Raw genomic sequence first — 15,529 nt, 5'->3', positions numbered from 1 at the left:
TTTTGTGGAATTCTCTGCCTCAGAAGGCAGTGGAAGCAGATTCACTGGGTGCATTCAAAATAGAGTTAGATAGAGCTCTTCGGGCTAGCGGGATCAAGGAATATGAGGTTCCTATTAAGAATAAGGGGTAAGCCATTTAGAACAGAGGTGAGGAAACACTTTTTCACACAGAGAGTTGTGAGTCTGTGGAATTATCTGCCAGAGGGCAGAGGAGGCCGGTTCTCTGGATACTTTCAAGAGAGAGTTAGATAGGGCTCTTGAAGATAGCGAAGTCTGGGGATATGGGGAGAAGGCAGGAACAGGGTACTGATTGTGGATGATCAGCCATGATCACAGTGAATGGCGGTGCTGTCCTGAAGGGCTGAATGGCCTACTCCTGCACCTATTTTTTATGTTTCTATGAGATAGTCCCAGCTTCAACTATCTCCTCTGGCAGCTTGTTCCATTCGCCCACCAACCTCTGTGTGAAAAAGTTACCCCTCAGAATCCTATTAAAGGGGTCACAGCTTAAGGATAAGGGGGAAATCCTTTAAAACCGAGATGAGAAGAACTTTTTTCACACAGAGAGTGGTGAATCTCTGGAACTCTCTGCCACAGAGGGTAGTTGAGGCCAGTTCATTGGCTATATTCAAGAGGGAGTTAGATGTGGCCCTTGTGGCTAAGGGGATCAGGGGGTATGGAGAGAAGGCAGGTACGGGATACTGAGTTGGATGATCAGCCATGATCATATTGAATGGCGGTGCAGGCTCGAAGGGCCGAATGGCCTACTCCTGCACCTAATTTCTATGTTTCTATGTTTCTAAATATTTTCCCCTTCATCTTAAAATTATAACCTCTGGTACTCGATTCCCCTACTCTGGGCAAGAGACTCTGTGCATCCACCCAATCTATTCCTCATGATTTTATACACCTCTATAAGATCACCCCTCATCCTCCTGCGCTCCAAGGAATAGAGACCCAGCCTACTCAGCCTCTCCCTGTAGCTCAGACCCTCTAATCCTGGCAACATCCTTGTAATATCCCCGCGTCCATGTAAAAGTCTCTTAAAAGCCACTATTGTACCTGCCTCCACTGCCACCCCGAACATGCTCGTAAACCAAACAAGCATATTTCATAGTAGCACCTCGACTGAAACACATGAAAACGATTGGAAAGAACAAAAACAAGCCGAATAGACACTACAATGACCAGAACTTCATGTCTGATCCCCCATTGCTTCCAGCCACGTAATCTCACACAACAAAATAAAACTTAGTATGTTTTAGGAGATGACATAATCATTTGAAAATTGCCTCTCCTACTCCCTCAGGTTATCATAACCAATCCAGCTGATCTTTCAATAATCAAGACTATTTCAAGGTCACAAGGCTCAGTGCTGGGACCCCAGCTATTTACAATATATATTAATGATCTGGATGAGTGAATTGAATGCAACATCTCCATGTTTGCGGATGACACGAAGATGGGGGGCAGTGTTAGCGGTGAGGAGGATGCTAGGAGGCTGCTAGGTGACTTGGATAGGTTGGGTGAGTGGGCAAATGCATGGCAGATGCAGTATAATGTGAATAAATGTGAGGTTATCCACTATGGTGGCATAAACAGGAAAGTAGACTGTTATCTGAATGGTGGCCGATTAGGAAAAGGGGAGATGCAACGAGACCTGGGTGTCATGGTACACCAGTCATTGAATGTAGGCATGCAGGTGCAGCAGGCAGTGAAGAAAGCAAATGGTATGTTAGCATTCATAGCAAAAGGATTTGAGTATAAGAGCAGGGAGGCTCTACTGCAATGGTACAGGGTCTTGGTGAGACCACACCTGGAGTATTGCCTACAGTTTTGGTCTCCTAATCTGAGGAAATATATATTGCCATAGAGGGAGTACAGAGAAGGTACACCAGACTGATTCCTGGGATGGCAGGACTTTCATATGAAGAAAGATTGGATAGACTCGGCTTGTACGCGCTAGAATTTAGGAGATTGAGGGGGGATCTTATTGAAACTTACAAAATTCTTAACGGGTTGGACAGGCTAGATGCAGGAATATTATTCCCGATGTTGCGGAAGTCCAGAACTAGGGGTCACAGTTTAAGGATAGGAGGGAAGTCTTTTAGGACCGAGATGAGAAAATCATTTTTTACACAGAGAGTGGTGAATCTGTGGAATTCTCTGCCTCAGAAGGTAGTTGAGGCCAGTTCATTGGCTATATTTAAGAGGAAGTTAGATGTGGCCCTTGTGGCTAAAGGGATCAGGGGGTATGGAGAGAAGGCAGGAATGGGAAACTGAGTTGGATGATCAGCCATGATCATATTGAATGGTGGTGCAGGCTCGAAGGGCCGAATGGCCTACTCCTGCACCTATTTTCTATGTTTCTATGTTTCTATTTGGTTACAAAAAACAGCATTATAGCAGAACAATAGCACCATAAAGCAAGACAACGGACCCTTTGGCCCAATTCATCCATGCTGACCACGTTGCTTTTCCGAGCTAGTTGCCTGTACCCAGTGCATGTCCCTCCAAACCTTTCCTATCCATGTACCCGTCCAAGTGTTAGTTAAATGCCATAACTTCACCCATCCTCACCACTTCCTCTGGCAACTCATTTCATGTAAACATGCAGAATCTGACAGAATGTCCAGGCCAAATAACTAAAAAAAATAAAGTAGAAATAAAGAACTGCAGATGCTGGTTTATACCAAAGAAAGACACAAAGTGCTGGAGTAACTTAGCGGGTCAGGCAGCATCTTTGGGGAAAATTAATAGGTGACGTTTCGGGTCTGAACCCTTCTTCAGACCTGTTCTTCATGTCTTCACATACGCCCCACCTTTTGTGTGTAAAGGTTGCCCCTCAGGTCCCTTTTAAATCTTTTCTCTGTCACCTTAAACATATGACTGCTAGTTTTAGACTCCTCTAACCTGGGGAAAACAAACTGCGGTTCTCTAGCTTTAATAAATCTCCTGATTTAATACACCTCCTTAAGGTCGCTTTTCAGCCTCCTACTGTATGCTCCAGGGGGAAAAAAAACCCAGCCTATTCTCTCCTTATAATTCCAAACCCTCTAGACCTGGTAACATCATTTATATCAGCACAAGCCCCTGAGGTGACTAGGGATTAGCTGCATGCAAGCAAAACTAATGCCAGAAATGTACTGAAAGCAATTAAATAATTGAATGAAACTTTCTGGAACTGATGGCTGAGATTTCACATGATAATTAGATCCTACAGTGCGGAAACAGGCCCTTCGGCCCAGTGAGTCAATGTCGACCAGTGATCTCCACACACTAACACTATCCTACACACACTAGGGACAGCTTACAATTGTACCCGTACGTCTTTGAAAAGTGGGGAAAAACCCAATCTACCTGATATCACAAGACAATAGGAAGTGTGCAGAGGGGGGACGGAGGAGAGTGTAGGTGATAGAAAATACTTGTATGTCATTAAATATAACATCTTCAAGTTGAGATCTCCAAGCGGATGACACAAAGTTGTGTGGCAGTGTGAGCTGCGAGGAGAATGCTACGAGGCTGCAGGGTGACTTGGATAGGTTGGGAGAGTGGGTAGATGTGGCAAATGCAGTATAATCTGGATAATTGTGAGGTTATCCATTTTGGGGACAAGAACAAGAAAGCATATTATTACCTGAATGGTGATCGATTAGGAAAAGGGGAGGTGCAACGAGACCTGGGAGGCCTTGTACAGCAGTCACTGAAAGTAAGCATGCAGGTACAGCAGGCAGTGAAGGAAGCAAATTACATGTTGGCCTTCATAGCGAGAGGATTTGAGTTTAGGAGCAAGGAGGACCTACTGCAGTTGTACAGGGCCCTGATGAGACCACACCTGGTGTGTGCAGTTTTGTCCTCCTATTTTGAGGAAGGACATTCTTGCTATTGAGGGAGTGCAGCGTATATGTTCACCAGGTTAATTCCCGGGATGGCGGGACTTACATATGATGAAAGAATGGGTCGACTGGCCATATATTCACTGGCATTTAGAAGGATGATAGAAGATCTTATAGAAACATAAAATTCTTAATAAAATTCTCTGCCTCAGTGGGTGGTGGAGGCCGGTTCCCTGGATAATTTCAAGAGAGAGCTAGATAGGGCTCTTAAAGATAGCGGAGTCAGGGGATATGGGGAGAAGGCAGGAATAGGGTACTGATTGGGGATGATCAGCCATTATCACATTGAATGGGGCTGCTGGCTCGAAGGGCCGAATGGTCTACTCCTGCACCTATTGTCTATTGTCTATTAACGGATTGGACAGGCTAGATGCAGGAAAAATGTTCCCGTGTTGGGGGAGTCCAGAACCAGAGGTCACAGTTTACGAATAAGGTGTAGGCCATTTAGGACTGAGATGAGGAAAAACTTTGTCACCCAGAGAGTTGTGAATCTGTGGAATTCTCTGCCATAGAAGGCAGTGGTGGCCAATTCATCAGATGTTTTCAAGAGAGAGTTAGATATAGCTCTTAGGGCAAACGGAATCAAGGGATATGGGGAGAAAGTAGGAACGGAGTATTGATTTTGGATGATCAACCATGATCATATTGAATCATGGTGCTGGCTTGACAGGCTGAATGGCGTACTCCTGTACCTATTTTCCATGTTTCTATGTTTGTATTATTCAACCATTTCCCGATCGAAATGAAAAGTTCCCCTAATGAGGTTTTGGCAACATTAGGTTAAGCTTTTGCTGACTTTCGGGAGAAATGTTCGGTATACCTCCATGTGATAGTATTGTCAATGGTTCCGAATTGTGCAATACGGATAAAAATAATGAATCACCCCCCCCCCCCCCCCCCCCCCCCCCCCCCCCCCCCCCCCCCCCCCCCCCCCCCCCCCCAAGTACAAACATAAAATGATTGTCAACCGTGCTTTCATGAGGTCACAGCTCCTTTAAACTGCTTCCATCATCCTGCCACATCGTCTGAACTTATTTCCCAGGGACTGTCTGCATTTCACATGGATCGCCTGGATTTATGTCTTGTTCAGAAAATTCCCCTGGTGTCTAATTCCTTGCAACACAATCATGTATATTTTAAAAAGTGACTTTAAAGAGGTCTCAAGTTTTTAAAACTTTTCTCTTTTGGGCTTCTGCATTAAGGAGCATGATTAACGTTTCACAGTTCCGCGACCGTATTCTCGATGCGAATGACGAATTCTGATCACAAGGGGAACGAGAAGTCTCATGCAGCTTTCTTCTTCTTCTTGGTTCTTCTTGGTTCTTGGGTCCTCCAAAATATTCCAACTGGAATTTAAACTGGAGGTGGTGAAGGGAGGGATTAAGCCAGAAAGGGTATAAAGAACACACGCTATAGAATTTAACATAAAACATCCCCACACAGCAGAATCAAAGTTTCCCACTGTGTGGGAAGGCACCAAAGTCAGTCTCTTCCTCCACTGTTCCTCGTGGTCAGGGCCTCCCCAAGCTCTCCGCAGTTGCAGCTACGGGCGGCCCGATGTCCAGGACCGCTCGCCGGGGTGATACAAGTCCGACGTTGGGTGCTGCGGGACGACCTCAGTGGCGTGGACACCAGAGTCGGCCCCCTCCTACCGGAGTCGGCGGCTTCCAAAATCCGCAGGCCGCGCCGGGTGGAGACTGCTGCTGGCGGCCCTCTGCAAGGTGCCCCAGGACTCCACGATGTTGTTCAGCGCCACCCGCATTGGAAGCTCTCCGCACCAGAGCTCCACGATGTTGGAGCAGCGGCCCAACGCTCCGGAGCTCCAAACGGCGACCCAGGTAGGCATCGCCCGCTCCGCGGTGACTCCAGCGCTGCGCCGCCGCTGTAGCAGCCCTGGTCTGGTTCCCGGTCCCCGGCAGGAAAGGCCGCTCCGATCCAGCTGGTAGACCGCGAGGTGGGGGGCGAGGACGCGACTCTGAGAAATAGTCGCGTCCCCGCCAGGAAGAGGCTGGGAAACGGTTTCCCCCTTACCCTGCCCCCCTCCCCCACATAGAAAAGTTAAAGTTCCCCCCAGCACAAAACTTTAGACTAACTAAAAATTTAAAAAAAAGATTGAATAACAGACTGGCTGAAGGTAGAGGCTGCTGCAGTGCAGCGCCCCCTCCATCCCTGCACAGAATCACCTACCGTTCTGTGATACCGGCCTGCCACATGGCCTGCAGTTGCAGATTGATCCGTGCCTGAGTACTTTTTAGACACAGATATTATTTACTTTAGTGCTTGTGTTCCTCACAAAATGATGGGCGTGATGGTGGCATTGACATCCACAATCAACCTGTTAGTACTTTCAAAAGAAATGTCTGCTCAATAAAACACTGCCTTGAGAAAACAAAAAGCACTTAATACCAATCTGCAAAAGAATCAAAGTTCGAAGAGCCGAGTTTATCATAATTTTTTTTTCTTTTGCATTCCACATTCGCATGCACTTTACACCATTTTGGTACTTTCTTCTAAATCTTTATCTATTGTATGGTTCCAAAGGTTGCTCTATTGACAAAGATATCTTTCTTCACATTGCGTTGTTGATCCAGTAACATGAGCATTGGTATTCTACACAGCGGAGTGCAATGTCAAGGGCCTGTCCCACGTGTGACGTGGAGTCGTAGCAGGTCGCTGAAAAACCGGCGACTGGATACCCCTACGACAATGTCTACACCAACCTACCACCTAGTCGACCTCAAGCTACGGCAAGCTACCGACAACCGGCGACCCATTAGGCCGTCCACCTACGACCACACCTACGACAACTGCAAGACATCTTTACTCCTATACTCAAATCCTCTTGTTATGAAGGCCAACATGCCATTAGCTTTCTTCACTGCCTGCTGTACCTGCATGTTTTCTTTCAGTGACTGGTGTACAAGGCCTCCCAGGTCTCGTTGCACTTCCCTTTTTTCCTAATCTGCCACCATTGAGATAGTAATCTGCCTCCTTGTTCTTGCCGCCAAAGTGGATAATCACACATTTATTTACATTATACTGCATCTGCCATGGATCTGCCCACTCACTCAAACTTAGACAAAGTCACCCTGCAACCTCCTAGCAAGCTCTTCACAGTTCACACTACCACCCAGCTTTGTGTCATCTGCAAATTTGCTAGTGTTACTTTTAATTCCTTCATCTAAATCATTAATACATATTGTAGATAGTTGCGGCCCCAGCACCGAGCCTTGCGGAACTCCACACGCCATTGCCTGCCATTCTGATAGGGACCCGTTTATTCCTACTCCTTGCTTCCTGTCCAACCAATTCTCTATCCATGTCAATACCCTACCCCCAATACCATGTGCTCTAATTTTGCCCACTAATCTCCTGTGAGGCACCTTATCAAAGGCTTCTGAAAGTCCAGATACTACATCCACTGGCTCTCTTTCATCCATTTTACTTGTCATCCTCAAAAAATTCCAGAACATTAGTCAATCAGGATTTCCCCTTCATAAATCCATGCTGACGGACCAATCCTTTTACTGCTATCTACATGCACCTCCTTGAGTACCCTGGGATGCAGACCATCAGGCCCTGGGGATCTATCAGCCTTCAGTCCCATCAATCTACCCAATACTATTTCTCGCCTAATGCAAATTTCTTTCAGTTCTTCTGTATCCCTAGATCCTCTGTCATCTAATACACCTGGGAGATTGTTTGTGTCTTCCTTAGTGAAGACAGAACCAAAGTACCTGTTCAATTCTTCTGCCATTTCCTTGTTCCCCATAATAATTTCACCTGTTTCTGCCTTCAAGGGACCCACATTTGTATTTACTAATCTTTTTCGCTTAACATACCTAAAGAAGCTTTTACTATCCCTCTTTACATTCTTGGCCAGCTTGCCCTCATACTCCTTCTTTTCACCATGTATTGCCCTTTTTCTTGCCTTCTGTTGTCTTTTGAAAGTTTCACAATCCTCTGGCTTCCCACTACTCTTTGCTATGTTATACACCTTTTGTTGTCGTTTTATTCCATCCCAAACTTCCCTTGTCAGCCACGGTGGGCTCTTACTCCCCTTAGAATCTTTCTTCCTCTTTGGAATGAAATGATCCTGCATCTTCTGGATTATGCCCAGAAATTCCTGCCATTGCTGTTTCGCCGTCATTCCTGCCAGGATCCTTTTCCAGTCGACCTTGGCCAGCTCCTCTCTCATGCCTACATGGCCCCCTTTGTTCAACTGCAACACTGACGCTTCTGATTTAACCTTCTCCCTCTCAAATTGCAGATTAAAACTATCATATTTTGGTCACTACCTCCTAATGGTTCCTTTACCTTAAATTCCCTTCTTAAATCTGGTTCATTAGACAACATTAATTCCAGAATTGCTTTCTCTCTAGTAGACTCCAGTACAAGCTGCTCTAAGAAACCATCTCGGAGTCAATCTACAAACTCCCTTTCTTGGGGTCCAGAACCAACCTGATTTTCCCAGGTTACCTGCATGTTGAAATCTCCCATAACCACAGTGACATTACCTTTGTTACATGCCAATTTTAACTCCAGCTGCAACTTGCACCCTATATCCAGACTACTATTTGGGGGCCTGTAGATAACTCCCATTACTATATTCTTACCTTTACAATTCCTCATTCCAAATACTCCAGACAATGGGAGAAAACCTTGGTTGACTTACCTGCTCGTAAAACCTGTTGTGCGCGACGTAGTATTGGCCATCAAATGATTCCTCTGTTATCAAAACATGTTGCCTCTTCCCCACCTGAAAAAGGAGTAAACACATCTCAGAACACTGGATAAACAAAGAACTAGAATTTAAAGAGCAATTTCATAAGCCTTAGATTTTACACAACAAAGACAGAAATAATTTATTTAGAGAAAGACTTCAATCTGTCCCCATCTCTCAGCCATCTTCCAAGGCAAGCCTGGTGTAGACTGACCAAGCCAACATCAGCAATGGATTATTCTCCGAAATTGCAGGCAAAATTTGCAGGAGTCAGTTTAATTTATTGTCACGTGTCCTGAGGTACAGTGATAAGCTATTTTTGTGTGTTAACCAGTCAGCGGAAAGACTATAGAAAGACAAACTGCAGTTCCTTCTGACACACTGTAAAATTATAGCAGGCTGGATGCAGAAAGTTGCTGTGGAACTATTGATTAAGAAGGAACTGCAGATGCTGGAAAATCGAAGGTCGACAAAAATGCTGGGGAAACTCAGCGGGTGAGGCAGCATCTGAAGAAGGGTCTGAAGAAGGGTTCGGCCAGAAACGTTGCCTATTTCCTTCGCTCCATAGATGCTGCCTCACCCGCTGAGTTTCTCCAGCATTTTAGTCTACCTGTGGAAGTATTGTGTTAGCTTACATGGCTTGACAAGGGAAATTGTATTGTGAGACCATGATTATGTGCTGTGTTTGGTTACTCTATTTATTAGTCCCCTTGAAGACTGGACTTTATGAACTGATCAGCATTAGATGAACATGCCAAAGGTCTGTTTTTGTATTCCAGTACTCTTGATATAAATGCTAGCATTGAATTTGCCTGGCACCAGCAAAGTTACAGTAAGAATTGTTGCATTGGAATTATTTGTAAACCAGCATCTGCAGTTCCTTGTTAGAAAATGAAGTCATTTGGCCAACTTATTCAGAAGGAAAAATGAGTCCTCAGAAAGCAAATGTTTGATGACTGTTTTATAATCAGGAGTAGGTCACATCCATGCTGATAAGATCAAGTTTTCAGCATGTGATTCAGAATCAGTGTTAATTATATAATCGCAATTCAATTATATTATATAAGGGAGCCTCTAAGTGTGTTGAATATTAATTGATGTCATCCATTCAGGTCTACATGCTCCATGCATGCACTCATGGCAATCAATGTCTTGTGCAAAAGGTGCTGTTGGTTCATGTTCATGTTCCTTGAACCATTTTGCTCTGCAAATCAATCATTCAGTTCAGTTCAGTTTAGTTTATTGTCACGTTTTAGTTTTAGATCGACAGCGCAGAAACGGCTCATATAGCCCACCAGGCCCGTGCCAACCAGCACTATCCTACACACACTAGGGACAATGATTTCATTTACGAAGCCAATTAACCTACAAACCTGCACGTCTTTGGAGTGTGGGAGGAAACTGAAGATCTCGGAGAATACTCATGCACGTCACGGGGAGAATGTACAAACTCTGTACAGACAGCACCTGTAGTCGGGATCGAACCCGGGTCTCCGACGCTGCAAACGCTGTAAAGCAGCAATTCTACCGCTGCGCCACGTGCCGCCCACGTGTTCTGCGGTACAGCATAGAGGCGCAGCAGTAGAGTTGCTGCTTTACAGTGCCAGAGACTAGGGTTCGATCTTGACTATGGGTGCTGGCTGTACGGAGTTTGTACGTTCTCCCCATGACCTGCGTGGGTTTTCTCCGGGTGCTCCAGTTTCCTCCCACATTCCAAGGATGTACAGGTTTGGAGGTTAATTGGCTTAGCATAATGTAAATTGTCCCTAGTGTGTGCAGGATAGTGCTAGTGTATGGTGTCACACTGGTCGGCACGGACTCGGTAGGCCGAAAGGCCTATTTCCGTGCTGTATCTCTAAACTAAACTACCGTGACAACACATGATTACAATCGAGCCATTCACGCTATCCAGGTCAGTACTCAGCAGGTCAGGCAACATACCTGGATAAAAAGTATGGGTGACGTTTCGGGTCGAGACCCTTCTTCAGACTGCTGTTCAGATTGCTTATCAGGAGTCTAGCATAAATTCTATTTATTGTTTTTGATTTTACTTCGGAGTCACGTAAGTGATTCCGTGAAGAACCCGCTCAGCAGGCAACAGCGGCAGGCGGGAGTCAGGCGCTCCCGCTACAAGCCTGAAAGAGGAAGCTTTAGGTAAGTACTTACCTTCAGTTTAACCAGCGACTCGTGTCTGTTTGTTGCTCCAGGTGGAGCAAAGCAGCAGACGCAAGCGGCCCCCGTTGGACTCCGGGCAAGGAGCGTTCCGTTCACGGAAGGGGGAGAGAAGCCACCAGGACTGCACACGCTACGGTCCACAGACAGGGTGCTGCGCCGGTGCCAGTCCAGACGCAAGCGGCCCCCCTTGGACTCCGGGGGAGTCAGGCGCTCCCGTTACGGGGTGAAAGAAACGGACCGTCAGGTAAGCTCTGAGGTCGGGTTTTTCTTTCACAGGAGGAGCCTTCTGCTTTCAGGCAGAGAAGAAAGGCTCTAGAACAAACCTGTTCCCCAAGCCACGGAAGAGTGGGGGGGGGGTGGGTAGGACCGCTTACCCGGCCTCCGCTATTCCCCGACACCGCGTCCGAGCCCAGCCCGCTAGCGCCTGAGCAGCGGGCTGGAAGTAAAGCCACGGAAGAGGCGTCTGGCCAGTGGCTTCCGACTTGTCGGATGGGGACGTCTCTCCACCCGCCCGGGGGAGAGACAGCCGCCTGAGCCGCTGGAGCGGCTCCTGGAGCAGGAGCTCCAGCGAGACGCGCTTCGTGAGGGGCGCTCTCGCAGGGGGGAGTTCAGGCACACCCTCCACAGTGCCTTCTGCACTGTCCATTGCTTCCTCCTTACCCGAGGGTAGCTTTGGTGACCAGGACTGGGCTGGTCAAGAAGAGGGGACGATGGCTTAAGATATCGGGAGTATGCAAGGGGTGCAGGAACAAGAAGAGCTGCTAGGTGTGGTGGACCGCTACGTGGCAACCCCACGTGCAGGAGGCCGTTCAAGGCCCTACAGGAGAGGTGGTCAATGAGGTATACAGCTCCAGAGAACTGTGAGTCCCTTAAAGTGCCGGCTGCAAACAGCCAAAAGTGGGGGCACGTTGGGGCAAACATTCAGAACCAGGAGTTAAAACTGCAGCGGTCCTCAGGCTCCTGACATCCGCCATCACATCGTCTGCTCGTTCCGTGGACCAATATGGAGATGACCACAACCTTCGTAAACAAATCATAAGACCTGCCATAAAATCGTAAATTTGCGGGGTTGTGCAAAACCCCAGCCACTGAGCCAGACCCACTGCTATCTGGCAAAAACCTCACAAAGCATATGAAGGATATGGAGAGGCCTTAACAAGCTTTCGGTCTCATGAGGGCAGGGCCCGGGACGAGCAAAACCAAAAACAATAAGCAGCAGCACCCCATCGCATCCATCAGTCGACGTCTACATATGGGACTGATGAAAGCTCGGGGTCCGCATTCTATCACCGAAAGTCTTCTTTAGACCAGGGCCCAGAGCGGACCCCATGGAAAATGTGCCACCCCCCAACGTCACCGCCACGTCAGACGACGTGCAACACTCGTTGGACCGGCAGGAAACAGAATAATACCCATAACCATGGAGGTAGGTGGGTCTGGTTCCTACCAGCATATAGAGTAATACTAACACACGGGAGTCTATCACGAGTGATCAGTATATACTCAATGGCATTAGTGGATACAAATACAATTCATACTAGAAAAATTGCCACCAGGTCAACATTCACCCCAGAGGGTATTTTCCCCTCTCCGTTAAAGAAACGAGAGGGACAAGCTGAACTGGTGAGACTAATTACAAAGGGTATCATGGGAAAACCTGAACCCTTGCAATATATTCACTAAACCCAAACAAGATGGTGGATGTCGCATCATCATTGACTTAACTTCACTAAATATGTTTGTTAAGTATATACATTTCAAAATGGAAACAGTTGTTACTGCCAAACAACTACATTCCAAAGGATACTTCATGGCAAGCATTGATCTTAAAGATGTTTACTATTTAGTACCATTCACAAGGATTATCGCAGATACCTGAAATTTACCTGGATGGGGCAGCTATAGCAGTTTAAAGCGATGTCTTAAATGGTAGGCAAGACCATGGAATTGACTATGTTAGCTGTGTCAGCTACAAAACAGTTATTCGAAACCCTGGGATTGTCTTACATCCAGATAAATCTAAGTTTAAGCATCCACAATCATGGACTACTTGGGCTTCACAATTAATTCAGTCTACGTGACTGTAACATTGCCAAGAGACAAAATAGTTGAATTGGCACAATCATGCAACAATTTAAAAAAAAAAGTTATCAAGCAATATGGCACGCCAGATATCGATTTATTTGCATCCAGGCTAAATCACCAGGTATCTATGTATGTCGCCCGGGAACCAGACCTGAGGCAGCAGCGGTAGATGTGTTCGCGCTGGATTGGGGAAATTCTTCTTCTATGCATTTCCACCCTTCTGCCTCATCAGTCGGGGACTACGCACAATACAAATGGACTCTGCTTCAGGTATTTTGATAGTACCCAACTGGCCTACTCCCAATACTCCATGACATGGTTGTTGAAACTCCGATGGTATTCTCCAGTGATCCAGATTATTAACACCCAGTGTCGGGCACAAGCCACCCGTGGCATGAAAAAATCAAACTCCTGGGTTGCAGATTCTGCACAAACCACTTCTGGGACTGGGATTATCAGAACAAACCGTCGACACCATGTCAGCATCCCTCCGAACATCCACTAAAAAACAGCACTTGTCCAGCATCAAAAAATGGGAGAAGTACTGCTTGGATACAGGGACCACCTACTCAACCGCTACAGTTACCAACGTACTGGAATTCCTGGCGAACATTCACCATGATGAAGGACTCAGCTACAGAGCCATCAACACAGCTAGAATTGCCCTGCCTGTTTATTTAAAACCAGCTCCAGGACAACAGGCCATGGGGTCCCACCCGCTGGTGGTCAAAATAATCAAGGGTATTTACAACTCTAACCCCCTAGACCAAGGTACACCCATACATGGGATGTCAGTGTGGTCCTGACATACCTCAGGGGATGGCCACCAGCCAGATCCCTCAACCTGGAACAATCTATACTCAAAACACTCATGTTGATGGCACTTGTATCTGCACAGAGGGTCCAGTCACTACACCTATTGCGACTGGACACCATACTCACAGCTCCAGACCAGATCTCTGTCGTTATCCAGGGAATGATCAAACAGAGCAGACCGGGAACACCTAATCCAGTCGTGGAATTCCGGGCTTACCCACCAGAAACACGGTTATGTGCCATGATCCTACTATCCTACATAGACACAACCAAAATATTCGAGGGAGATGAAAAGCCTTGTGGGTCAGTCATAAATAACCTTATGGTCGGGTGACGAGCCAAACAATTTCGAGATGGCTCAAGCAGGTGCTAAAAGCTGCTGGGATAAAAACTAACATGTACAAATTTCATTCCACCAGGGCAGCATCCACGTCGACGGCTAAAAGAATGGACGTGCCTATAGACCACATCCTGGCTACAGCAGGATGGTGGGGGGAAAGACCGTTCAAATTTTTTTATAATAAGCCGTTGGCAAAACCTGTTTTAGTTGCAGGAAAGATTTTACAGACTGCAAATATTTAATTTAAGCCCAGGGGAGCTATTTAATTTCTTTGTTGTTATTGTTAAAAAATACCATTGTGTTTTTCTACAAACAGATTCATTGGTTGATTACGATAACACACTTCCTCCCTCAAAGACTTCGGCAGTGATGTAGTAATAACTGTTACACGGTTTGAAATCATAGAGCTTTAAAATCTTCACGGAATCACTCACGTGACTCCGAAGTAAAATAGTAAGATTAAACGAGAACTTGCCAGTTTGAAGTATTTTTTTTCTGTATTTTATGAGCAGTTACGTGCCCTCCGCTCCCTTCCTCAATAATATGGGTCAAATTCATAAACTGATGTCTCCTTGTCTTTACTATGTTTACTTCAATAACTGTGTCTATCTGTGATTCCACACCGCTGCTTTGAAGTATGCCGCGCATGAGTGCTGAGCGGGTTCTTCACGTAATCCCTCATCGTAACTCCTCATAAAATACAGATCAAACTTCAAACTGGTAAGTTCTCGTTTAATCTTGCTATTTTACAAGTTGACAAGTTGAAGGGTATTGACTTGAGGCCTTGATTCTTTCATAATTTAACAGAATTTTAGTCCATATTCTGTTGAAAAGAAATTAACTTTGTAAATACAAGGCAAGCAAATACCTCAACCATCGCTCCATCTATGATATCAGCTCTTTTTTGGATACCATTATCCGATTCGGCAACTTGAATGCCCAGGAACGAAGAAGACTGCAAAAATTGGTGAACACTCCTCAGTTTATCACGGGTTCATCAACTGAAGGGATTTTCAGGAATCGCTGCCTCAACCGTGCGGTTCCCGGAGGTTTTTGTCAGTCTCAGTACCTGCTTCCACTACCTGCAACCACTGGCCACCACCTGCAACCACCAAATAAGCTCTAAATTACATACTTGAGGGCATTGCCTTTGTATTTTTTGCACTATTATTGTGTTTGTTTGTGTATTTTCAGGTGGTTGTGTGTGTATACACACTATATGCACGTTTTATAATATATATATATATATAAATATACATACACACATACATATATTTATATGTAAACACTATATAGTGTATATATATAAATAGTATACATTTATATGTAGTATATGCACACGGAAGGGTCTCGAGCCAAAACGTCACCCATTCCTTCTCTCCAGAAATGCTGCCTGTCCCGCAGAGTTGCTCTTGTGTTCATCTAGTATTAACTAGTAGAGTGGATAAGGGAGAACCAGTGGATGTGTTATATCTGGACTTTCAGAAGGCT

At 45.8% G+C, this 15,529-nt stretch overlaps 1 protein-coding gene across 1 annotated transcript in view; it reads right to left on the bottom strand.

Moving 5' to 3' along the window:
- cdkal1 (CDK5 regulatory subunit associated protein 1-like 1) overlaps nt 1–15,529 on the bottom strand; it is a 555,783-nt gene that overhangs the window by 13,617 nt on the left and 526,637 nt on the right. Inside the window, exon 13 of the mRNA XM_055654805.1 lies at nt 8,575–8,658. Coding sequence (XP_055510780.1) covers nt 8,575–8,658 — 84 coding nt within the window. The remainder of the gene's footprint in view (nt 1–8,574; nt 8,659–15,529) is intronic.

The sequence above is a fragment of the Leucoraja erinacea genome, chromosome 2 (genome assembly GCF_028641065.1).
Source record: "Leucoraja erinacea ecotype New England chromosome 2, Leri_hhj_1, whole genome shotgun sequence".
NCBI lineage: Eukaryota > Metazoa > Chordata > Chondrichthyes > Rajiformes > Rajidae > Leucoraja > Leucoraja erinaceus.
Note: the sequence above shows the minus strand (reverse complement) of the source record. Positions and strands in the feature narration are given on the sequence as shown.